Below are 26,841 nucleotides of genomic sequence, written 5' to 3' on the forward strand. Positions count from 1 at the left end.
AAAGTAGGTTGACTAGAACCCTCTTCCCTTGTAGGGTTTGGGTATGCTCTATACTGCGCCTAATTGGAGAAGGCGGTCGATTTCTTGCCTGAGAAGAGTCTCGTGAGGAGGTCCCTGAAGAGTGATAGGGAAGGGGAGAGGTGGGGGGGAAGGGACGTGAAGAGTTTGGAGTATTCCATGTGGATGATCTCTAGCACACGCTGATCTGCTGTTACTGAGTCCCAGTGTTAGAAAAAGGGGAGTAATCAGTGGAAAAGATGCATTTCTGCCTTTGTTGACACTGGATGGTTGGGCAAACCCTCGACCAATTCCTCAAATCTACTGTTTGTGATCCAGAGGAGTGTACTTGAGGTGGGCACTTTCTCCGGGGCCACTTCCTGGATTGGTTATACTCGTATGGCCTTTGCTGAGGGTGGTTGTCCCTATCTCTGTTGTAAGGAATGTAGCTCTTTCTTCAGTATGGTGGTGTGCACATGCCAAGTGTGAGAAGCGTGGTGCAAGAGTCCTTGCTGCTGTGTAGGATCTCACCTGTGTTTGCTGTGATCAGCTTTTGTTTATCGAAAGGGAGGTCCTTCCACTTTCATCTATAGCTCTTTTAGCACCCCTGCTGCATGTAACCATGAAGTTCTCATCACCACAGCTGTGGCCATTGCTCTGGCAGCTGTATCAGCAACATTTATGGCTGCTAGTAGAGCAGCACGGGTGATAGTGTGTCCCTCATGGATGATCACCCTGAGAATGGGCCTCTTGGAGTCAGGTAGATGTTCCATGAGTTCAGCCAGCTTAGAGTAATTGTCAAAGTCATGGTTAGTTAGCAGTGCTGAATAGTTTGCTATTCTAAGTTACAGTGTGGCTGATGAGTAGATCTTCCTGCCAAAGATGTCTAGCTTCTTGTACTCTTTCATTTGATCTGGGGAGCCTTGGAGCATTAGTTCGCTACATCCACCATGAGTAAGTTAGGTTAGGGATGGGAAAAAAAAATATCCAGGTCTTTGGGCGGGGGAGGGGAGGGACAAAGTACTTCCTGTCTCTTTTTTTGCAGGTTGGTTAGATGGAGGCGGGTGTCCACCAGACGTCTCATCAATAGGAACAGCGATCCTTCCTTGAGAGGATGGGAGAATGTTCTTTAGGAGGCGATGTTGTTTCTCTTTTACTTCTTGGAGTTGAACCTCCTGGCTGGTGGCTACTCCTTTAAAAAGCTCTTGGAACTGTCTGAGATCATCTGAAGAGTTTGATGTTTCCGGTATTACAGCGTCCTCAAGGGGTGGGGACGAGTTATCTTCCAAAGCCTGCCGATCACATGCGACTCTCCCCCCATCAGGAATTTGACCCTTCTCATCATCCTCTTCCGAGTAACAGAATCATAGAGCTGGAAGAGACCTCAAGAAGTCATCAAGTCCAGCCCCCTGCCCAAGGCAGGACCAATCCCAACTAAATCAGTCCAGCCAGGGCTTTGTCAACCTGAGACTTAAAAACCTCTAGGGATGGAGATTCCACCACCTCCCTAGGTAACCCATTCCAGTGCTTCACTACCCTCCTAATGAAATACTTTTTCCTAATATCCAACCAAGACCTCTCCCACTGTAACTTTGTACCATTGCTTCTTGTTCTGCCATCCTTCATGGCTGTTCACAGCCTCTCTCTTTCCTCTTTGGAACCTCCCTTCAGGAAGCTGAAGGCTGCTATCAAATCCCCCCTCACTTGTCTCTTCTGCAGACTAAAACCCAAATCCCTCGGTCTCTCTTCGTAGGTCATGCGCGCTCCAGCCCCCTAATCATTTTGGTCACCCTCCGCTGGACCATCTCCAATGCGTCCATATCCTTTCTGTAGTGGGAGTCCCAGAACTGGACACAGTACTCCAGATGTGGCCTCACCGGAGACGAATAAAGGGGAATAATCACTTCGCTAGATCGGCTTGCAATGCTCCTCCTAACGCACCCCAACATGCCATTCATCTTCTTGGCTACAAGGACACACTGTTGACTCATATCCAGCTTCTCATCCACTGCAATCCCCAGGTCCTTTTCTGCAGAACTGCTACTTAGCCATTTAGTCCCCAGCCTGTAACAATGCTTGGGATTCTTCTATCCCCGGTGCAGGACTCTACACTTGTCCTTGTTGAACCTCATCAAATTTCTTTTGGCCCAATCCTCTAATCTGTCCAGGTTACTCTGGACCCTATCCCTGCCCTCCAGCATAGCTACCTCTCCCATTAGCTTAGTGTCATCTGCAAACTTGCTGATGGTGCAATCCAGCCCCTCATCCAGGTCATTAATAAAGATGTTGAACAAAACTGGTCCTAGAACAGATCTTTGGGGCACTCCACTAGAAACTGACTGCCAACCTGAAATTGAGCCGTTGATCACTACCCGTTGGGCCCAACAGTCTAGCCAGCTTTCTAGCCATCTTACAGTCCATTTATCCAATCCATATTCCATTAACTTGCTGGCAAGAATATTGTGAGAGACCGTATCAAAAGCTTTGCTAAAGTCAAGGTATATCACATCCACTGTCTTTCCCATATACACAGAGCCAGTTACCTCATCATAGAAGCTAATCAGATTGGTAAGGCACAACTTGCCCTTCGTGAATCCATGCGGACTATTCCTGATCACCAGGGCTTGACAAACCGCTGTTTCTACTCGCTTGTGGTGAGTAGATTTCAGCCGGTAACTCCGAGTCCCCCATTCGCTGGCGCTGCGCATATGCGCAGTGCCGGTATGGCGCATGTGCGGTGCAGGGCTGGTGAGTAGCTCTCGCCGCAGTTTGTCGAGCCCTGCTGATCACTTTTCCCTCTTCCAAGTCCTTCAAAATGGATACCTTAAGGATCCCCTTCATGATTTTTCTGGGGACTGAGGTAAGGCTGACTGGTCTGTATTTCCCTGGATTGTCCTTCTTCCCTTTTTTAAAGATGGGCACTGCATTTGCCTTTTTCCAGTCATCCAGGACCTCTCCCAATGTCCACAAGTTTTCAATAATAATGGCCAAAGGCTCTGCAATGACATTTGCCAACTCCCTCAGTACCCTCAAATGCATTAAATCCGGGCCCATGAATTTGTATATGTTTAACTTTTCTAAATAGTTCCTAATTTGTTCTTTCCCCACCAAGGGTTGTCCATCTCCTTCCCATACTGCGTTGCCTAGTGCATTTGTCTGGGAGCTGACCTTGCCCGTGAAGACAGAGGCAAAGAAATCATTGAGTACCTCAGCTTTTCCCACATCATCTGTCACTAAGTTACCTCTCTCATCCAGCAACGACCCCACACCCTCTCTGATCACCCACTTATTGCTAACATGCCTATAGAAACCTTTCTTGTTACCTTTCACATCCTTTGCTAGCTGCAATTCCAATTGCGCTTTCGCCTTCCTGATAAGTCCCCTGCATTCTTGAGCAATATATTTATACTCCTCCCTAGTCATCTACCCAAATTTCCACTTCTTGTAAGCTGCCTTTTTGTGTTTAAGCTCACCGAGGATGTCCCCAGTAAGCCAATCTGGTTGCCTACCATATTTGCTTTTCTTGCTGTGCATCAGAATGGTTTCTTCCTGTGCCTTTAATAAAGCTTCTTTAAAATGCTGCCAACTCTCCTGGACTCCTTTCCCCTTCATGTAAGCTTCCCAGGGAATCCTGCCCATCAGTCCTCTGAGGGAGTCAAAGTCTGCTTTTCTGAAGTCCAGGATGTGTATTTTGCTACTCTCCTTTCTTCCTTTGGTCAGGATCCTGAAATCTACTATCTCATGATCACTGCTTCCCAGGTTGTCACCCACTTCTACTTCCCCTACTAGTTCCTCCCTGTTTGTGAGCAGCAGGTCAAGCTGCGCATGGCCCCTGATTGGTTCCTTCAGCACATGTACCAAGAAGTTATCCCCAACATTCTCCAAAAACTTCCTGGATTGTCTGTGTACTGCCATATATGTCTCCCAACAGATGTCAGGGTGATTAAAGTCCCCCGTGAGAACCAGGGCCTGTGATCTGGAAACTTCTCTCAGTTGACCGAAGAAAGCCTCATCCACCTGATCTGAAGGTCTATCGCAGACACCAACCACAACATCACCCCTTTTGCTTCCACCTCTAAACTTAACCCATAGACTCTCAACAGTCTTTTCTCCCTCTAAATACTGGACCTCCGAGCAATCATACAGCTCTTTTACATACAATGCAACTTCTCCTCCTTTTCTCCCCCACCTGTTCTTCCTGAACAGTTTATACCCTTCCATGACAGTGCTCCAGTCATGAGAGTCATCCCACCAAGTCTGTTATTCCAATCAAATCATAGTTTTTTTTTTTTACTAGGCCAGGGCTTCTAAATTCTTCCTGTTTGTTTCCCAGGCTTCTTACATTTGTGTACAAACACCTTAGATAGCCAGTTGATTGACCTACCTTCTCCATTCTAGTCAGGGGTTCTCCTTTGTTGCTTGTTCCTCCTTGTGTTTCTTCCTGGTATCAGACTTCCTCGCTTACCTCAGGGCTTTGGTCACTGTCCCCAAATAGAACCTAGTTTAAAGCCCTCCTCACTAGGTTTGCAAGCCTGCCCATGAAGATACTCTTTCCTCTCTTAGGTGAGTCCAGTGAAGATGGGAGGGTGAGAGTTGGAGAGGTTGGTGGGAGTCTCCAAGGTGAGACAGTTGTGCTCCCTGGACGGTGTCTGCGTGGCTCATAATAGTCCCACGGTGTCCACCGTGGGTAGTAAGGAGGAGGTAGTAAAGAGGAGGATACTGCCATTGTGGGTACCAATGAGCAGGGCTCGACAAACAATGTAATCTACTTGCCCGTAGCGAGTAGATTACACCCCGGAAGAGCTGGAGCAGAATGATCTGCGCATGCACTGAGCGCAGAACCGTGCGGCTGGCGAGCAGGGCTCGCCACCACTCGGCAAGCCCTGCCAATGAGAATAATGAGTCTTTCATGGTACTGCTGAAACTGACGAGATGTAGTTGGGGGATGAATACTGAGAGGAGAAAACACTTCTCTGATCATATTCAGTACCTGCAACATTCCTCTGTGTCAGCAGGAGTCTGGTGCCATGTGACACTGGAGAGTCAGCTAGCCGTGGGGGACCCCTTGATGGGGGTGAGGGGGAGGAGCTCAGCTGACTGCTGTAGGTTTCACCTGTTAAGGCAGAATTAGCTTCAGTTTGTGCTGTGCGGATATGCTGCTGCGTCTGTGTTATAGCCTCCAGTGGGAGGTGGCTTTCCTGCAGATGTCGTCTCAGGAGGAGGTGGTGCCGTGGATTTGCGGGGCCTTTTGGCGGGCAGTTCCACACCCCTTCACAGCACCTAATACTGTGGTGCTGGCTGCAGTGGTGCCATGGTCTGCCGGCACAGTACATGCAGTGCTGCTGACGTGCGTGCCGGCCCCGAGCCACTGCGAGTTGTGGCTGTGGCAGCGGGCTTCACTACTACATGTAAGGTATCTCCGGTGGTTATTCTGAGGGATGGTTTTGCTGGAAGTAATCTGGCTGGAGAGGCTGATGCCCTGTGCTGCTTATGGGGCAATAGAGACAGGGACCTGTGTTTCAGGTCTCTGTGTTTTGCCGGTGGTTCGGGCTCATCAGATGGTTGCAGAACCCTTTCAAATAAAATCACGTGGAGCCACATTTCACGATCTTTCCTGGCCCTGGCCGTGAGGATTTTGCAATGGTCGCATTTTGGGGGGGGATGGGCTTTCCCCAAGTATCTTATACGTACTGGTCCGAGGCTGGCATGGGGGTTGGGCTGCTGCATCAGGTGCCAAACTGTCAGTGGCGCGAGGCGCATCCTGCGCAGCTCAACTGTCAACTTCTAAGAAAAGCTCCGAACTGTGGCTCTCAGGACCACCTGTCACCAACAGTGGAGCACCCACAGGGATGTCACCCGAAGAACTTTAAATTTTCTATCTCTTGGTTTCATCAAGTCTGGAGATCCCTTTCCTACAGCTCTGGTTTTGCATTTTGTGTGTTCGTGTGTTAAACATGTCTGGTTCATAAAGTGTGCCTGAGAATATATGGGTGCAGGAAACTCATTGAATAAGTTAGGTGTTTTAACAAGCCAGCCCTCATTTAAGATCATGATCACAACACCCTGATTATTTTTCTAGTATTCTTACATTATAACAGCTTCATATGTTCTTGATGAGTCAACACTGCAGCATCACGCCACAAGCAAAACATCCAGAGTAGCAAAATAAAGAGGAGTGGGTGTAGATGTTATGAGGTTTACATAAAAGGTGGGTAAACCCTCCACTATTCAGTTAGTCTCTGGTCATTGTTTCAAGAGAAATCTGACTTTTGGAATATTTAAGTAAAAAAAGAAACTCCAATTCATGCTGCATATGGCTAATGCTACAATTCATCTCAATATGAAGCTATGTCAAACAGAAGATGACATTTATTTTCCCATTGTATAAATAGGATCCAGTCTGATAAGCTTCATCTGCATATGTATATGTATGGAAGTCATGGGCAAGTAAGGTAATTCGGCAACTCTACTGGAAAAAAAGCTAATCTCACTTGCTACTGCAATAGAAAAGCACTCCACTTTGTCCAGGAAAGTGGAAAACCAGATGGACAATTTAATATGATGGCTATAACGGCAATCAGGTTTTTGGGGGGTTGCACACAAAGACTTTTTATTTGCTCCTTGCTCTTGCCTCCACTTACATCACCCTGATGTTCTCGTCTGTCATGCCTCTGATGGTAGGTATAGCGCATCCTGCCATTGCTGTATACGTGAACATTACCTAGGAGCAAAAAAAATCCATTAAAATAATCTAGAACACTGAGACATTCTGACAGCTAGCCTGGGAGGTGATGAGATCAAAAGTACTGTGCACATTCCACATCATCCTACCTGATTAAAAATGCCACACATGGGCAGATTAGGCATAGAAAAATCACAATGAAATTCAAAAATGTTCACCTAAACCACCCTGTAATATTAATTGGTGTTTTAGCCAACTGTCACCAGGTAATGACACCAGAGTGTCATCCTAGAAAACAATAATAGAGACATCTTTAAAAAGTGTATCTGACATAGTTGACTGAGCTACGAGGGAAAATGCCAACTCAACAGGGACGACAAAAAGATTTTTAAGGAAGAATTTGGATTCACCACCTGGCAAGCACTTAGGAAACGAGTGGTGAATCCTAAACTGAATGTTACTACCAGAAAAGATCTATTCCCAAAGCAGAAGAATGACAATCAGACCTATCTGAAGGGCAAGTGGAAGATGGTCCCCATTGTTTATGTAGACAAACTGGAGGACTTCAGGGTGGATGGAGACATTGTGCAAAACTCTTCAATACTGTGTAGGGTTGACTTTTAGATTATAACTAATAGGTTATTAGGAAAAAATACTACGCAGTTCCCTGAATATAAAAAACCCTGCTTCCTTTTATAATTAAGTGTAAAGTTCCTACATCTGTTGTCTTTCTTAGCTGTAGTTTTGAATAGCAGAAACTGCCCATTAACCTGTTTATGAATTCTTCTTCCAGTTACTTTGTGAAATTACAACCAACTCTAACAGTGATCTCTGTGTCATCTCATTGTTTCCTTCACTCAAACACCTAGTCCATTACAGCTAGTTTAAAAAATAGTACAGGTTAAACCTCCCTGGTCCAACATCCTCAGGACCTGACCAGTCCTGGATGAGGGATTTTGCTGGACCCCTACCACTAGCCCCACCGCTACATGCCAGATCTCTCAGTCCCAATGGGCGGCCCTGCCGGCAACTTGCTGTGGGCAGCTTGCTGCGCTGCTGGTCCCACAGGGCTCCCTGCTGCTCGCCCTCCACCAGATTCTGTGGTCCTGCAACATCTATGCTGCATGGCCAGAGAGTGCAGGGCCAGAGTCCCGATTTAGAGAAAGTTTCAACCTATAGTAAAAGCTTTAGATATGCCTTTGCAAGTACTTCATATTATCTTGTTATTCCTCAGGTAATTCCTATACTGTACTTAGAATAGCTGTAACTTTATATGCTTGTAAAAGAAAAAAACCCAGTAAATATTTCAATGGTGACCATTAAATGGTCTACAAAGGAAAATAGGGAGATAAAACTCCTTGCCCTGATGAATTTATATAGACAAGGTACAGATTTAATTTCATTCTGAACAAATTAAATCATGTTCTAGAGCAGGGGTTCTCAAACTTTTTGGCCTGTGGCCCACCCCACTCAATGCAAACCTTTCCGCAGACTACCAGCTGCTAATGGAACCTTGGCATTAATTACATACACCTGAGCCATCTTGCTAATGCTATAGCTATGGAGCATGATTTAATTTAAATAGTTTAAAAGGAAATATTAATTGAAATGATTAAACAGATTAAGCACTTCAACGTTCTCATGTTAGTTTACTAAACTTCATTTTAAATAAAGTAAAATATTAATTTATGTCCAACACAAAAAGTTCCCCTTTTTTTAAAAAAAAAGGCAGGGCTGGGAAATCTTTTGGGGTAGGGGCCACTGACCACAGAAACACGAGTTGGGTACCACACAAGTGAGAAGCAAAGAAAAAAACCCTCCAAAAATCCCCAACCCTCACTAATGTGGCCCCTGACTGAGACACCTCACTCCCTTGGCACTCCAGCCTCATGGGGAGGGAGAGGGACAGGGAGCACTGAGGTTCAGGCTCGCCACAGGTCAGCTTAATTCTTCTGGGGCTCCAGGGTTAGTAGATTTTGTGGGCCACTCCAGGCTCTGGGGTGGGGCCAGAAATGAGGGAGCCAGTGTGTGGGATGGGGCTGCCATTGAGTGGAATAGGGATGCAGGATCTGAGTGGGAGGTGGGGTGCAGGAGCAGGCTGGGAGTAGGGTGTCTGGCCAAAGGGGATGGTGCAGGAGCAAAGAAGGGTGCAGAGTGGGGTCAGGAGGGAGAGTATAGGAGCAAGAGTGGGTCTGAGTCTGGCCAGAAGGGAGGGTACAGGAGCAAGGAAGGTTGCAGGAAGGGACTGGGGGAAGGGTGTCTGGCCAGGAGGGAGGGTGCAGGAGCAGGTTGGGGTGCTGAGTCTTGGCAGATGTAGAGGTGTGTTTGTGCGCTCGCACGCGCGAGCAACAGAGAGACAGGGGGTGGGGCGCGGGGTCTGGGCAGAAAGGAAAGGAGGGGCACTTACCTGCCTTTGTGCCCCCTGCCTCTCCCAAGCACTGTGTCCCAGGCATCACCTCCTGCTACTCCCATTGGCTGGATTCTGGACAATGGGAGCAGCAGGGAAAGCCTCCAGGCAACATGTCTGTGCACTGCTGTTCCCCCAGGTGGGGGAGGGAGAGCAGCAATGCATGGAGTAGCTTCTGTTCTGCTTCTTCCCCGTGACATGGTTCTCCACCCCCCCAGCGGGAAGCTGGTGCTCCAAACTGGGGTGGGCGCGTACACACAAGGCTGGAGTTCCAGCACAGGTTCCCTGCTGTATGGGAAGGGTTAGGGAGCTGAGCTTAAACCATGGCCCAACTGCAAGGCATCCAAGGATCTCAGTTTGAGAATCACTGTTCTAGAGAAGTCCCTAAAAGTTCACTATGGTCAAATTTAACTAAGAAGGGGAGGCCATGGATAAATATATGATTGATTTTTGTGAGGAGAGAATAGAAAAGTAGGGTGAAAGAACTGGAGACTGATACCCGCTAATTTTACTGTCTTAGTTGTGTAGCACTACACACGTTGAACAAACAATGTGGGTGCATGGTTAGTGGCCTAGAAGTTAGTAAGTTTATTCTGAATAGGATTTTAATACTTCCTCAGAACAGACTAGTGTAAAAAAATAACTTGAAATGTTTCTATCCAAATAAAAGAAGGTGAAAATCACAAGTATGCAAACATCCATTTGAGGGTTTACAGGGGTCAGCAACTTTTTCAAACCGAAGAGCCAAATTACATCAAAATTCAGAACAAGTGGTCAACAAAGAGCCATATAAGAATGCCTATTTGCATGACTGAAAATATACAAATTAATATTATTGATAATTGACTTGGTGGTTAATAGCAGCATAAATGAAACATTAAATGTTGACCGTGGCACTTAAATCCTTTTGTGGATCTAGATCTGTCTCCATTTGTTTCTGTTGGGTACCTAATACATGTTAATGCATTCATAATAGATAGATAGATAGAAATTGAAGTGAAATACGAGACCATCCCACCAAGAAGCCAGAGCACTCACCTGTCAGGTGCTCCCACCAGCTCTGTAGCATGGGGCAAAGGGCAGTGGCAAGCAGCTCCCGGCAGCAATCTGAGGTGGTGGGAGCAAAGAGGCCGGAGCCATTGGGCCTCTCTCCAGGGCTGGAGCTAGGGCCAAGGCTGCGCGATGGCTGCCCAGCTGCTCCTGGGGCAGGCCCGTGGTTACTGCTGGAGCTGGAACCTGGGCTACGGTGCAGCTGTTCCTGGGCCGGGGCTATGGTACACCCCAACCCTGGCGCTCAGGGCAGCTGCACTGCAGCCTGGCTTCAGCTCTGGCAGCTGCCCGCCATGTGGCCCACTCTGGGAGCAGCTGGGCAGCCACCATATGGATCTTGCCGCCCACTCTCCCTCTAAGCCCACCACCAGCAGCATTGTACCTTCCATCAACCTCAGGCTGCCAAATAAACCACTATTGTATTATTGTTCTGTCGCAAGGACGGCAGGCGACTGGAACCACACCTGCTCACAAAGCAGATTAAAACTTGATAGACTTACTAGAAGGAAATCCACCACCAAAGAACATGTTGAAGAGATCCTCAGGTGAGATGTCTGCTTCAAATCCACGGTGGAAGTCCGCATGGTTGTGGCCATGTCTTGAAGGGTTGACTTTCTCATCTCCAAACTGGTCGTATTGCTTCCGCTTCTCTGGGTTGCTCAATACTGCATATGCATTACCAATGGCTGAAATATTGACAAAAAGGAAATGGTTAGCCTCTTTCACCTGGTAATAAATTTCCTTCTTTTGAGGAAGTTTTGCACCTGCAAACTGACAGGCCCCATTACACAGACTGAATTGTCAACTATCTAATCTCTTTAAAAGCGTACTTAACATACCTGATTAGATGAATCCATCTCTAAGATAGGTGCAAATGAAAGAACAAGGCCATTTGATAAAATGATTGAAACCTTTATTAATCAAGACAATACCTGTAGTGCTACTTTGCTCAAATCCTGAAGTGACAGAAATCCTTCCAAATGAGTCAGATAATTGTCAACGTAATGGCTCTTCATTTTACTGAGTTTAAAAGTTTTGTTTGTTTTTTTTACTTGAGACAAGGCAAGTAAGATGATATCTTTTACAGGTCTAACAGCTGTTGGTGAAAGAGGCAAGCTTTTGAGTGACACAGAGCTCTTCCTCAGATCTCCTCCTCTACCTACACATTTCTGTTAATTTTCAGATAAACTTCTTGAGCCATGCAAAACTACAACTGAAGCATGACTCTTGGAAAATTTACTTTAAAAATGACATCATGGGAGTCAAGTTTACTGTACAAAAACATAACTTTAAAGAAGTCAGAACATAACTCAAATCACTGAAAGGTCCAAAGCACATAAATATCTTAATGAAATTCTAGGTAAAGGTCTTCTCCATGCAGGTTAAGGGTCTCAGAAATTTTCACATGCTAGAGGAAAGGGGGACAATTAAGAAGAACAGCTTATACAGCTTTGTGACAATGGAAAAATATTGAAACTAAACTCCCAGTCTCCTTTATGGATGATGTCCGCCTTCCACTCTTGCTTCACTGTAACCAATCTGGAAGAATGCTTACTTGCAGGTTTAACATTTGCTTCTACATTTGCATTTTCTTTCCTTTCTAAACTTCCATTTGTCAACGGATTTTTCAGTATAAGCCCCATGAGTCTTCTCCTTCAGATAGATTCATGTAATTCTTCCTTTTCTATTAATGTTCATGTAGCCAAAGCAGCAAGAAGGCCTATCTACATGGGAAAGTTATGCCAGTATAAGTTAAGGTGCAAGAAACATTGGTCGGTAACTCAAATAGAAGAATTTGAAGTCTAGGTTTGTTTCCTGTATGCATTTTTATTGACATTAAAACCCAAGACATATTAGCAATCATGTTCCCAAAAAGTGTTTTGCAATGTATTGCTTCTATCTCACTACAACTCAGTTTAGCTAAAGTGATCAGGTTTAAATTATTTTTATAGTCATCCAAAGCTAGCAAAGGGACTGCCAAGGAACAGTGTAGGCTATTGAACTACTGAGTAAGAGAAGCACTCCAGAAGCACTTTATCAGATGTCACTGGGAAGATGAATGTCAAGGCATCAGCTAATAGATCAGTGTAAGAAAAAAAATTAAGAAACCTCCAGAGCCCTGCATATTTTCTCCTTCATCCTTTGGAACCAAACAGCTTGGCTTTAATGGGCTTTATGACAAGGGTGCTAACATCAGAAGCATAATGGAGTGAAGAATCAATGAGACATGGCTTTGAGGAGAGATAACCTGACAGTAGATAGCCCTGTAATGGAGGATAAAGTGCACCTTGCTTAACACACAGTTTTGACATGTAAAATATGCCTAAGCCTTCAGTAAAGATGATTATTTAAGATTACTGGTGAAGAAACCTGCCTTTTGACACTTTTCAAGGACTGAAGAGCAAACTGTTGAAGAAAGGTTTATGACAGGCACTACGTGGGTATCTGCATACACATGCAGATTTGATCTGAACCCAATGCATAAAAGGTCTCTCTCAGGTAGCTAGAGACTCAACCCACTATTTGCTAATGGCAACACACTTATCAGTCATAGATTTAAGACTTAAAAGAGGATTGAACAACACCTCCCTCTGACTTTTGCTCCTCAATTTTTTCCCAATTTTAAAGACATACCCTAATCTCAAATAAGAGTAGTGTACACTTCAAAATAGACTCCCCAATCCCCATAGGAACCTCATGTATTTCCTAGCTTGCTGAAACTGGACATGACACAAAGTTCCACTTTGAAAAATAACACATAAAAATAGCATTTTGAAGTCCCATGTTGGTCTCACTGATGCCTTATTAATATTGCTCAGTTTACCAACTGAAAGACACCCCCCCCCCCCGAAAATCACCACTAGAACTCCTGAACTCAGAATCAAGCCTGGTCATTTTCTTGTCATCCAAAATCATCAGTATTAAAGACTGCAATAGAGATGTAAGTGACTAGTTAACTACCCAATAAGCATAGACTTATCAGGTAGTTGAGTCACTACTAGACTAGCTGCTCCCTGCCCCTTGCTGCTACTGTATCAGAAGTAGCAAAGGAAAAGCTTTTAAGCTGATTCCCCCAGAACTGGCTCTGCACGGGGGGTGGGGAGGATGGCAGGGGAGGCAGAGGCGCAGCAGGAAATGGAGTGAGCTGGGACTGAAGCAGTCCCCACTTGCACTGGTCCAACTGCTGTGCTTCCATCTTTTAAATGTAGCAAGAGCTCCACAAGGCTCTTGCTACATTTCAAAGGCAGAGCTGGTGCAGTGGGAACCCCCCACGTGCCCCGGATTCCCCGCTGTGTCTCTGCCTTTTAAATGCAAGTTCTTACTACATTTAAAAGGCAGAGGCACAACCGGGATAGTGAGCGTCCCACCCTACCTTTATCGACTAATCGAGTAGTGGATGGAATTTCCATCCACTACTTGATTAGCTGATTAATCAAAATTTAACATCCCTAACCCTGCAGATTAAATTATGTCTTCAGTAACATTTACACAATCCCATTGGCTTCACTTTGATTTCAACAGGTGGCACCAAGAATATAATTTGCTTGCAGAGTCTTTATGACTGGTGATCACAAGTGAGAAAGACACCACGGATGGAACTCGTTTCTCAGGTCCCAATTTTGGCATCTTTGGCCAATTGTTTTGCTGTTAAAAGCACAGGCAAACAGCTTGAGGCTAATCCCAACATCACCAGAAATATTTTCTTGGCAGGTGGGAGTTCCCTGGGTGGCATAGGGGAAAACGGAAGGGTCGGAGTGCAGGTGGCTATTCTGGGCTGCTGGACAGTCCTTTAGCAACTGCTACAACCCAGGCATGAACTAGTTGCCTTTGGGGTTGCTCTAGTTTATGCTAGAGGACAAAATTGTCCCCAGCAGCCTCTGAAACCTTAGCAAACTTGGCCCCACCCAGCTGTGCCTATGGTATAGGGATGCGAACATGTATCCATGTACACAGTTAACTGATAAGCCACAGTTACATGCATCAGAGGTAGCGAGGGGTGGAAAGTGGATGGAAGGAGTTGGGAGGGAGTGCACATGGACAGACAGCTTTTAAACCAGCTCCCCATGTGTACTGGCTCCCTCTGAGCTACCTGCTCCTCCCTATGCTGCTGCCTCTGTATCAGAGGCAAGTGTGGGGGTGGGCAGTGTAGCAGGCAGGAGCTGGTACATGCAGGGAGCCAGGTTTTAAGCTGGCTCCCAGGAGCACTGGCTCCCGCCTGCCTCCAGCCTGCACAGCTGCCTCTGATCCAGAGGCAGGAGTGTGGAGGTGTCATGCAGACAGTCCTTTAGCAACTGCTACAGCCCAGCTTAAAAAGCTCCCTGCACACACCAGCTCCCTGCCGCCTCTGTATCAGAGGCAGCAATGCGAGGTGGGTGAGGGAGGCCTGTGTGTAACTGTGAAGGTTAACCGATGAACTCAGGTTCATTGGCTAACCATTTACAGTATCACATCACTAGTATGTACAAGTCCTAAGTTAGAAAGGTTGTCAGGTGGGAAAAAAACAAACACTTTATGAAATAAATGAGGTAATTTTGAAATTATCTCACTGAAATAAAATAAATATGGAATCCCAGGAAACTTTTACTACAGTTAGGGTTGCCAGATGGTTTAACCAAAAATACAGAACTCCCCCCTTCCCCCCCGCCAAAAAAACCAAAACAAAACCCAGCATGGCCCTTTCAGTGTGTGCAGAGTCAGAATAGGGATAGGAACAGGGGAGAAGTTGAGCACTAAGATCCAGGGAAGGCATTGCTTCTCCTTGGTCTTTAGGCTTTTTGCCGGTGGCCATTTTATTTTCTCTTGATCAAGCCAGAATGCAGCTTCCCTGCAGAACCAGGTAAGCAGGAGGTCAGGGGGTGGGGTGGGGAGGGAGTAAAAAGAGGGTGTCAGGGGCTGGGAGGGGGAAGGTCGGGGGCTGGGCCCAGTTGCCGAGTGTGTCGTAGGGTTGCCAGGTGTACGGTATTTTTGCCTCCTGGCAAGGGGAAAAAAACCCAGCAAATACCAGACATTTTAGGTGTCCGGTATTTTCTGAAAATTTTTTTTTTTACTGGACAGGAGGTGAAAACACCGGACTGTCTGGGTCAATACCGAACACCTGGCAACCCTAACTACAGTGGTTTTTCAGAGTAGAGCTACACTTCAATTTTAGACTTAATATTTGAGAGAATATTTTCTAATAAACAGCCTTGTAAGTAAGCTACGCTACCTTCTCAAGTATTTGTTTTGTCAGGCTTGTCTAATGAGATATTATTGAGTATTTAATGCACACAAAAATAAGGTTTTTTTTTAAAGCACACTGCCTTTTCTACAGGTATTTACATAAGAAGTCAAACTCATTCCTCACAGAACACTACTGATTCTCCCATAGTGACACCATGGATTTACCTGGGCCACAATTGATTTTTTGAGTATTGATGCTCACTTTGCAAAGTCCCCTGAAAATCCTGTGTAAGCTTTCTACTTCTTTCCACTAACACTTACATAAGGGATAAAATTAAGATGCAACAATAATGCAAATATAGATGTTAAGAAGCTTGGAAATTAGAGGTGAAAGTTCAGTAATTTAGCCCTTATGAGTGGGAAAAAATCAGTTTTATTCTCTATATTGTTTTCTAGCGCTACGTTTAAGTCTAGTTTTAAATATTCAAAGTGACAGGGCTTCTCTTGGCAAACTAACAGATCTTATTACCAAGAAAGTTTCCCTTTACATTGCCTACATAAGAACTGAGAATCAGGATCTTTACATTTAGTTAATTTTTTTTTTTAATCCACAGTAACTTAAAACGTGTCTGGTGTTAGTTACAAAATAGAGTCACGTGCACAACTGAGTTTGTCATTTGGGGTTTTTATATAGTAATCCTATTTATGATATTTTTGTTTAACTGTGGTATTTAAGTGTCTACTGAGAAATCTGAAGTCTTATCAGAGGACTGCTTGGAAAGCTCATTGGGTGGAAGAATTGAAACTATGCAACTGGTTTCTCTGATGCCAGTTCAGAAGAGGAATTTTCTGCCCGATACTTTTTCCAATCTTCTCCCCACCTCCCTGTGATAACTTCAGTTAACTGTGTGCATTTATACTAGGCACTTCCTGATACGTGTAATTATAAGACACAAAGGTTATTGTCCCAACTGCTGATTCTTCTACTAAACAACCCTACAAGTCTGTAACAAGTTGCTGGACCTTAACTGCATTTACAAATCTTGCTCTCTGTTCTAAGGCTTGTCCCTTTAAAACTGGGAAGGTTGAGGGGAGTTATTGTCTCCAAGGAGAATATAAGATGAAGAAGATTCAACTAAGCATCAGTATGTAATTGCGTGCTGAAAACTGTACAAAGGACTTCCCTGGCTGGTGAGTTTGTCCACTGGCTTACAGGGCCTCTTTATTTTTGTTTAATGCACGCACGCAGACACCATGCATCAGACTTCTTTTATCAATGTAATATCTTTTGGCTGAGGTTACACTTAGACGGTCACCCCAATACATGACCTTCAGCTTATGATGTAGTTAAATTCAAGAAATAGGAAATATGCTTTTACCTTTAAATGCTTCTGTAGCACCAGGCGCATGGTTTTTATCTGGGTGGAACTTCAGTGCTAGTTTCCGGTAAGCTTTTTTCAGATCATCATCAGAGGCCTCTCTGTTCACTCCTAGAATTTCATAGTAATCTTTACACTGCTTTACCCTAGAAGTTAAGAGAAATGAGGTGACAGGGGCAGTTAGTTTGAGATAAGGAGACTTCTTACCTTTGTATGCATCAACTTTTCAGCATCCCTAAATCCCAATTCCAGTTAATACTGTCCTCTGAACTTTAGTTTACTCAGTTTTGATTCCTTGGTGTGATTTAGTTTATTTCACATATCTGTTTACCCTGTGCCTTTACCACCAGGTATCTACAGTCATTAAAGAACAAATGAGTCAACTCAGTAAAATGACTGCACCCTCAAGTGGTACAAGATTGCCTTGCACTTAATTTAAGAAAAGGTTTGATTAAACTAATAAACATTGCATTATGCCCTGAAACTCAACAAATTCAGGTCCTAGGGGAAGCTGAGTCCATGGTTTCAGAGCCCCACAACAACAGGGACAGATAGCAAGATTGATCCCTTAAACACTGGGACAGGATCTGGGGGAGAAAAAACCAGTTCTCTCAGAATTGGTTAATTCTCAGACCAAACTGACTTTTGAAATAGCCCGTTGAAGGTTTCCACAGGAAGTCAAAAAGCCTGTTCAGGGCATTTAGCCCTCTCTTAATAGTGACCTGATTCATTCTACTGTTGCTCAGTGCACTTTAGCAATTCCACAAGTAGCTGTCTCTCCCCCCCCCCCGCAACTTAGACTGTAAAAATTCAAAGCTAAAATAGGATATAGGTCACAGAATGGACTCTTCTTAAAAATGGTTTAAGTAGTAAAAATACCCAGAAGCTAAGATGAGGTCAAGATGAGTGCTTTTGTGCTGCTCAAATACACCATAGATTTAAAAAGACTACAATTATGTCTATCTGCTCTTAGTATTTACAGGGTGAGGAATAAATTCTAGCTGAAAACCTGTTTAAACCCCCACCCCCCCCCAATATACTGCACATGCCAAGTAAACATGTTCCAGAGAATTTTAGCAGTTTTACTAAGCATACCTCAACATGAAAGTGTGGTAGAATGGGAAACCACCACCCAATACCATTATCAGGCTCTCAAGAGAGACTTAGGACTAGAATAATAGCAGGCACTGATGGGCACTGGCAGAGTGTTTTTAATATTAATGATCTGTATTAAGGTGCCTAAAAACTGGAGCCTCACTGTACAAGGCATAAATATAGGGGGATGGGAGAAAGCCTTATGCACACAACATCCAGTTCCAGCCAGGTCTGTTGCACCCCATCTAACACTTATGTTAACTTTCAGTTACCCAAAATTCTCAAATAATTCAAAATCAATCATTATAGAAACATGCATCACAAACTGTTTCTCCAGGCATTAAAAAAATCCATGTTTCTGAAATTTTTAAAAGTCTTTGAAACACCCTGGAGAACAGACTGATATAATGCAATAAAATCAAACACCACTGGATAGATCATTAATATCACTAGACAAACTATTCTGCCCTATGAAAAATGAAGCAGCAACTGCCTACCTCTTAACTGCATCCACCTGATCTTGGGTGTAACCTTTGCTAGTCTCCACACCTGCCTCCCCATTGGCTGATGGGAAGTCTCCACTCAATTTCCTAAAGTGGGCATTTGTGGACTCCCTGGATTTGGACTGGCCATTGGCTGATTGTTCATTCTTGTTGAGAGATTCGATCAGCACTAAAATTAAAAACAATTGAAAAAGAGAAAAGTTTAGAGATCATCCAAATCATAGAAGCTGCACTGTCCCTTTACTTGCAGAAAAGAGAAAGCACTCCTCATTTCTGTTATAATCATAAGGATCCTCCATTTGTTCTTCTCCCTTCATCAGAAATACCATCTTTTCACCTCAGGAATGCCAGTGTTCCCATTGGTTCTCAACGAAAAGTAGGGGGCACTACTTACTGATTCCAGATACTACTACTACTACCACTACTTCTTCAGCAGCAGCAAGCACACAGCCTCCGCAGCAATCCCAGGGCCTACCAGTCGGGGAGACAAGAGTCTGGAAATTACACCAAGGTTCCCAAAGAACTTGACCTTTGTTTTCTCATTTTCACTTTTCGCAATTTGTTCCATCTTCAGGGAATGAATAACCACCTTCAGAGCAGGGCTACTCAACTTTGGAAGCCCTGGGGGCCACAATGATACTCACAGCACATGCCGAGGGCCGCAACTTAAGTATGGTTGCATAGATATGGTAATATGCAAATATATTCAAATAGCTTCTTTCACACTGACAGATGAATACAAAGATTAAGGCAAGACTACACAACCCGCAGGCCCTATTTAAGTCAGTTCAGCTGATATTAATAAAATGCAGTGTTTACCCAATTTCCACCCATATGACAGCACTTTTAATGAGCAATGACAGTCCAGGAATTTAACTACTAAAAAGCATATCAACAGATAACCATTATATTGACTCATCATTGTGGAATGTGTTCCCAGGGGAGGCCATGTTCAAAAGATGCCACCTGCAGGCCATGTGTTGAGCCCCGCGTAAACCCAAACCGCACCGTGAGCCACAAACAAATGGGCAGCCCGTGGGCCACGTGTTGAGTAGCCCTGCTTTAGAGAATAGTTCCCTGGGGAACAACTTCACCTCCGTCCATTTAACTCAACTAATCTTCTTTCAGTGCTACAATGCTCAATAAGTTACAATACAACACTGCTACCTACGAGGTTTAGAAAACAATCCCATGAGTCAAAACTTGTTAAAAGGGGGAGAAATAAAACTTTCTTCTAATTTTCCTGTGTTCCAGAGACACTGTAATGATTTAAATACAATGTGTGTTGAATAGGGTTGTAAAATCCTGTGTAATTGGTTAACTGGTTAAACATTATGTGAAACATAATTAAAGGGGGGCCGGGCCCACCACAGACAAGGGCTGCTCCAGATGGATGGCCATAGCAGCCCTTGCCTGTGGGTGGGTGGGAAGGCCAGATCTGCCAAGGACAGGGGCTGCTCCAGACAGACGGCTGGAGCAGCCCTCTGCCCCCGGCAGGCGGGGGAATTGGTCCAGTCCTTACCAGTTAATGAGAACCAGTAAGCCTCACCAATTAAGGGTGAGGCTTATTGGTTAGCCATTCACATTTCTAGTGCTGAATAACTTCCTTTGAGCACAGACAGCCACAGCACACAACAATGGTGATGAGGTTGTGGCCAATGTTCACTCTAATCTTTTCTACCTACATGTGGATTTTTTCCATCCATGGGTAGAAATTTTGGCATACGCACTGAAGTATGTGTGAATGTGCACCACAAGTAGAAACAAAAAACCTAGCTGTGCATGCTCTGCCAATCAGCTGGGTGCCACTTTAATCTTGTTCTGAGTGGCTGCGTAAGTACACTGCTTACAAGCAACACTGGTTGTGACTATAAACTTAACACCATCAGATACATAGCAGAATGCGTCGGAAGAGCACTTTGGATTTCAGCATGGTCCCATTTATTTGCAGGAAAGCTAGGAGAGCCTCTTTTTCAGTTTGAGAGACGTTTTTCAAATTCACATTTTAATTCACTGAGTGGGATATACCGTATATTCCGGCGTACAAGACGACCTCTGATGTTAAAAAACATCCCCCAAAAATCGGGGGTCGTCTTGTACGCCGGATGCCCCGCCGCCGGAGCCCCTCCGCGGCTTTGAAAGCCTCGGGGGAAGCCGGCGGCGGGGCATCCCAGGCGCGCATGGGCTGCCCCCCCGCCGGAGCCCCTCCGCGGCTTTGAAAGCCTTGGGGGGAAGCCGGCGGCGGGGCATCCCAGGCGCACATGGGCTGCGCCCCCGCCGGAGCCCCTCCGCGGCTTTGAAAGCCTTGGGGGGAAGCCGGCGGCGGGGCATCCCAGGCGCGCATGGGCTGCGCCCCCGCCGGAGCCCCTCCGCGGCTTTGAAAGCCTCGGGAGAAGCCGGCGGGGGGGCATCCCAGGCGCGCATGGGCTGCCCCCCCGCCGGAGCCCCTCCGCGGCGGCGCGGAGGGGCTCCGGCGGGGGGGCAGCCCATGCGCGCCTGGGATGCCCCCCCGCCGGCTTCCCCCGAGGCTTTCAAAGCCGCGGAGGGGCTCCGGCGGGGGCGCAGCCCATGCGCGCCTGGGATGCCCCCCCCGCCGGCTTCCCCCGAGGCTTTCAAAGCCGCGGAGGGGCTCCGGCGGGGGGGCAGCCCATGCGCGCCTGGGATGCCCCGCCGCCGGCTTCCCCCGAGGCTTTCAAAGCCGCGGAGGGGCTCCGGCGGGGGGGGGGGGGGGGGGCAGCCCAGGCGCTCCTGGCGGCTTTGCTCCCGGTGCCTCTGGTCTGCTGGGGACCATCTCCAGCAGACCAGGGACACCGGGAGCAAAGGAGGCGGAGGGGCGCTGGGGTATAAGATGAAACCCTATCTTTTAATTAAAAAGATAGGGGGTCGTCTTATACACCCAGTCGCCCTATACGCCGGAAAATACGGTACAAGTATTTTCTGTATGCTGTTCTAAGGCTCTTCTGCTGGAAAAGTTCTCCTATCCTGAGGGCTCCATGCTATGGGCACTACCTTTCATACTGAGGCATAGCAGGCATGATAATTTAGACTACAGACCAACAATACAGATTTAATTGTTCAGAGGAGTAAGCTGAAGATCATTGTGTTCTGCAGGCATAAAAGCGCCAAATTAATTTTTCATCTCATTTTGCAAAATTCACCTTTTAGCAAAGTTTATTTTTACTACATTTCTAACAACTCTTCAAGCCTTTAGTTTCTGCATTTCAGAAAACTATTCTCCATTGTATAAAAAGTACACATATTTAATAAAACTAGAAATTGAAAATAGGATTGACAGACATATCAGTAACTTGAAGAGATTGCAATCCGTTATCCAGAATCTATACCAGAGAAGGACATATCATCTACTGCAGCGTCCAAGAGTCTACTTGAATGCACATTTAAGGCCTTCTACCATAGAGATATTACATTCTTTTCGTAACAGCAAACAACATATGCAAGCCAGCAGCTGAGCCAAGATATCATATCTGCTACACAAAGTTTATGTTTGGGCAAGAAGAAACAGTTCAGTAATCCTACAACCAATTAAGAGAATTGTGACAGAATGAAGGATAAAAAGCAAAGAACACAGAAGACAAAGTACCTTGCTGAATTGCCTGTTGAGTTTCTGAACCTTAAAATATTTCTTTTCAGGAAACTTTGTGAAATAGATCTGGCTGTTACAAAACTCTCCAAAGGCACAGATTTAGTTTACAGCCTCTTTTGACCTTATAAATGACACCAGATAGGGTGCATCCTTCTTCCTCACATTTCCATTGCAGTTAAATACAGAAAATCTCAGACAGTCCTGCTCTCTACAAAAACAGGAATGTTTCTTATATTTTTAGCTATGTTAAGTTTTAGTTTTTAAAGCCCCAAGCAAGGCTACCCATTTTATGGGGTTGGAGGGCTATTTCAGTTTAATACCCCCCTCATTGTGAAGAAATTTCTCAGGAAATACAGTCTAAATTCTCTCAACTTCATCTCATTGTTGTTACATATAGAATTCTACTTGATATTAAATTTCTCTTCTTCCTTAGTATTTACACTACAGGTTAGACCTCCTTGGTCTGGCACCCTCAGGATCTGACTGGTCCTGAATGAGGGAATTTGCAGGATAAGGGGAGGTCCCCTGCTATTAGCCCCCCAAGCCCACCACCCTGCCCTCCCTCCCAAACCAGACCACGGATGTTGCCAGACCCAGAGAGCTGTGGTTTAGGGAGGTACAACGTGTACTAAATATTTGTAGATCTATGGTCCTCTGCTACGCTTTAGAAAAACTGTATTTTCAGCTCTTTAAATCTTGTCTCAAAAGGCAATCCCTCCATCTCCCTTATTTTTGTTGTTGTTCACTGAATTCCCTTTAATTTGTCAATGTTTTTCTAGTAATTTGGGTTCAAAAACTGAAAGTTAAATTCCAGGTTCAGTTGCAGCAGGATCACATGCTGGCACTACTACTTCTGTGCTCCAAAAGATGGCTCCTTTGCGTATGCATTCCACAAATCACAATGGCCTTTTGTGCAACTATGGGAAACTGCAAAATCGTGTAAAAACTTGCCATCCATTATTAGCCCTGTAGTTCTATCAGTACTACCTTCCCAGCTTCCTCCCTCCCCATTAACAAGTGTGTTTAGATTACTTTTCCTCAGCCACATTAGCTTACACTTTTCCAAGTTTTAGAAAAGTCAACTAACAGCTGCTAAACTACCATCACCCACTGAAACTTTGTCTATGCTAGGGTTTGCATCTCTGGAGGTAATTTTAAAAAATTCCCTATTGTAGGCATTAATTTATATAGTCATAGCATGTGAAGAACCAATTCAGAATCTTCGTTATATGGGCCTAGAAGATTTACCAGGCATTGCTCAGGTCAGCAATGTCCCCATATAAATCATGGGGAGGGGAGGGGTTGCCTCCTGCCCTCCATAAAGAGTGCCTGGGGAGGTGGTAGTCTCAGGTGGGGCTGGGGATGAGGGGTTCAATATGGAGGCTGCCCTAGGAAGACAGGGCTATTCCAGCTCTCTCTCACGGCGGCAGCAGCTTGGGACCAGGTGAGAAATGCCTGTCCATGGTCATGGCAGCTCCAGCAGGCACAACCAAGGGGATGCATGTCCCCCAGCTGGAGCAGGTCCATGTTCATCTGACCCCTGAGCTCTCCATCCAGAGTGAGGAATGCAGCAAGGGAACAGCCAGCAATATCCCTGTATGAAATGGGGGGTGGGGCTCCTGCCCGGTGAGTGGGAAGCTCGGGAATGGGGCAATCCTGGATGGAACGGTGGGGGGGGGGGGGGCAGAGGGGAAGATCGCACTCCCAGACAGCCCCCTTCACCTGCCTGATGATTCTGTCTCTTTACTTCTCATAAAACCATACAGAAAATCTGATTCAGGCACATCCAAACCCTTACCTTGTTTTAAGTCATGGTAAGAGGAAGCTGTATACCAAATTTGGTAGTCCTAGCTCTTAGGCTGTGTATACATTGGCAAGATTTTGCCGCCTGGCTACACTGGCCCTTAGTATTTGCGCAAGAACACTGACGTTGTAATGAACAAAATCAGTGCTTCTTGCGCAAATATTCTGACGCTCCCACTCAAGAATAAGCCCTCTTGCGCAAGTGTTCTTGCGAAAGAGGCCAGTGTAGACAGATAACATCAATTTCTTGAGCAAGAAAGCCCGATGGCTAAAATGGCCATCGGAGCTTTCTTGTGCAAGAGAGCGTCTACACTGGCACGGATGCTTTTGTGCAAAAGCAAATCTTTTGCGCAAAGGCACATGCCAGTATAGACGCTCTCTTGTGCAAATACTTTTAACGGAAAAACTCTTCCGTTAAAAGTATTTGTGCAAAATCATGCCAGTGTAGACGCAGCCTTACTGTTTAGGAGGAGTTCTTGAACAAACTGACAGAAACTCACAGCCATAAAAACTGAAATACATAGTACAGGTTGAACCTCCTTAATCTGGCACCCTCAGAACCAGACTGGTGCAGAACTAGAGAATTTGCCGAACCATGGGAGGTCAATATTGTCTAACAGTATTACCAAGGCTTCCACTGCTTACAGGACTCTTAGAAGACATGTAGGGGTAAATTAGAGCTAAATAGCAGCACAGAACACAGAGCCAGGACTGGTGGCTGTAAACAAATTTTATGGGACTGTGAGAAACTTGTACATGATAAGCGGACATCCAACTAACTAAAATAATGCCAAACAACAGATGTTGCCAGACCAGAGAGTGTCAGACAAGAAAAGTTCAACCTGTAGATAAGTAATGTTATTATAATTATACTAAGCAGTGTACGTACATGGTCTACACAAAGAGCCTTTTGATTTTTGCCAGCACTGATTTCACCAACAGGTTGTAAGTGAGATTTTTAGGAATCAGGTTAATCATACAAAGTCTAAATTAACACCATGTATTTAGAGAGGTTTTAAGACTTCTCCCCCACTGTGGATTACTGGGAATGTCACAAAACATAGAGAAACAGAGCTTACACTTAGATATTGGCTGAAGGAAGGTGAAAGACCTAACAATAGAATGGTTGGGGTTACAGTAGGAACTTTTAAGCAGCACATTATTTCAAAAAAAATTCATGTACCCCTATTTTCATGCCTCCTAGGACTCTAGTACGCCCACTTTCACTAACCCATCCATTATTCCACATTAAATAAGCCTCCTGTCTATTGTGCCCTACTCAAGCCAGATATTTAGCGAGAGTAGGACTGCTTCAAGTGCAGCAGTGGAAAGCAACTAAGTAGAAATACTTTGTTATACTACTCAAGTATGTTTTTTCAGTATTTGTACTTAAGTAATTTATTTTTGTGATACTTCAACTTTTATTCAAGTAGTATTTTTTAGAAAATATTGTACTTTTTACTCCACTACCATTTCCTGAAGCACTTAGTTACTCACTACTTTTAGAACCCTACTGATAGTTGTGCAAGCCAGCATTCTGATTTGCTAAAGCACAGCTGCATGCGCAAAGCATCCAATTGTCATGCAGTGACAATTAAAAATCCCCCACAACCAATAAACAAGCACAATGACCCTGCCAATGAAGAAGCTTTTTAACAGCCACATCAACACCGTTTCATTCAAAACCAGTATCTATGCAGGGGTGGGGAGCCCCAGGCATTGCAGGCCAGATCTGGCGTGTCAGGGAGAAGAAGCGCAGCACCGTGCGCTGCCGCTCCCCTCCCCCGAGCTGGGGGAATGTGGTGCTGGAAACCGCTCATGGGAGGGTTTCCCTGCTGCTCTCATTGGCTAGATTTTGGCTCCCTTCATGGCCAGACCCTGCACCCCCATCTCTCTCCTGCACCCCCCCTCCCTGCCCAGCTCTCTCAACCCCGGTCTGCCCTATACCCTCCCATCCACCCCACCCTCAGTCCGCTCTTGCACTTCCCTCCCAGCAAGACCTTCACTCCCAGCCCACTCCAGCACCCTACCTCCCATCCAGACCCACACCCAATCCCACTCCCTGGCAACCCCCTTCTGCCCATTGAACCCCTCATTTTGGCCTCGCCCTAGAGCTGGGGGTCTCACAAAATCTACTAACCCTGGGACCCTAAAAGAGTTAATTTGGCCTGTTGGAAGCCCTAAAGCTTGGTTCTCCCTGCCTCCCTGCCGTGGGGCTGGAGCACCAGGGGAATGAGGTACCTCAGTTCGGGGCTTTATCAGTGAGAGTTTTTTGGTTTTTTTTGGGAGGGTTGCTTTTCACTTTTGTGGCTTCTGAGCCAAATAATGGTGCCCTATTATAATTTGGGTGGTTAACCATAGATTTCCATAGGATGGCTACCTTTTACTTCTGGATACTTGAGTACAATTAAGATGTGATACATTTGTACTCTTACTCAAGTAGTTTTCCAGAAGGATACTTTGACTTTTACTTGATTACATTTTTTTTTCCAAAGTAGCAGTTCTTTTACTCAAGTAAGTTTTTTGGGTACTTTTTCCACCACTGTCCAGGTGTAGGTAAGGATGCCCACACATGATGAGCAGGCTAGTATTTATTCACCCTTTAGTAGCTGTTTCCCTGATCAGCATCATAGCAACAGTCTTCAAGAAAGCCAAGACATCTCTGAGGATGATCCATTCTTGCCAGAATATAGCTTCTCAATTTCTAGGATGGGTTTTTCCATAAAAAGATTACACTATTTCCTGGGTAATTAGATAAAAAGGTTAAACATCAATCTTAAGGCAAAAATCACGTCAGAAACAGAACAAGCCTATTCACCATATCTGCAGTTTCGGGAGGAGGCCAGAGAGAGGCACACAAAAAGCCTAGAGCATCTATTGTGAAAGAATTCTGAAAACAAAATGACCCTCCATGCTTCGTCTCACCCCACAACAGCTGGAAAAAAAATCAAAGCCAATTTTGGTTCTGTCTAAAAAATGTAGAGCAGGAATTCACACAAGCGACAATAAATGTTTATCAATAAAAGAATTGATTACCCCCTGCCTAACAATTGACTTCCTGGTCACTTTTACTAAATGTCAAAGGCTTCAGTTTACTATTTATTTCTAAAGTTTGCAGACACATCTGGGACGCTGCACAATTCAAAATAGCTAAACAAATC

At 45.2% G+C, this 26,841-nt stretch overlaps 1 protein-coding gene across 1 annotated transcript in view; it reads right to left on the reverse strand.

Annotated features, from left to right (window-relative positions):
- Nucleotides 1–26,841, reverse strand: part of DNAJB12 (DnaJ heat shock protein family (Hsp40) member B12) — a 44,090-nt gene that overhangs the window by 10,260 nt on the left and 6,989 nt on the right. Inside the window, exons 2-5 of the mRNA XM_075935005.1 lie at nt 18,268–18,442; nt 16,676–16,821; nt 10,637–10,822; nt 6,639–6,718 (exon numbers count right to left, since the gene is read on the reverse strand). Coding sequence (XP_075791120.1) covers nt 6,639–6,718; nt 10,637–10,822; nt 16,676–16,821; nt 18,268–18,442 — 587 coding nt within the window. The remainder of the gene's footprint in view (nt 1–6,638; nt 6,719–10,636; nt 10,823–16,675; nt 16,822–18,267; nt 18,443–26,841) is intronic.

Source organism: Pelodiscus sinensis, chromosome 8 (assembly GCF_049634645.1).
Source record: "Pelodiscus sinensis isolate JC-2024 chromosome 8, ASM4963464v1, whole genome shotgun sequence".
NCBI classification, from domain to species: domain Eukaryota; kingdom Metazoa; phylum Chordata; order Testudines; family Trionychidae; genus Pelodiscus; species Pelodiscus sinensis.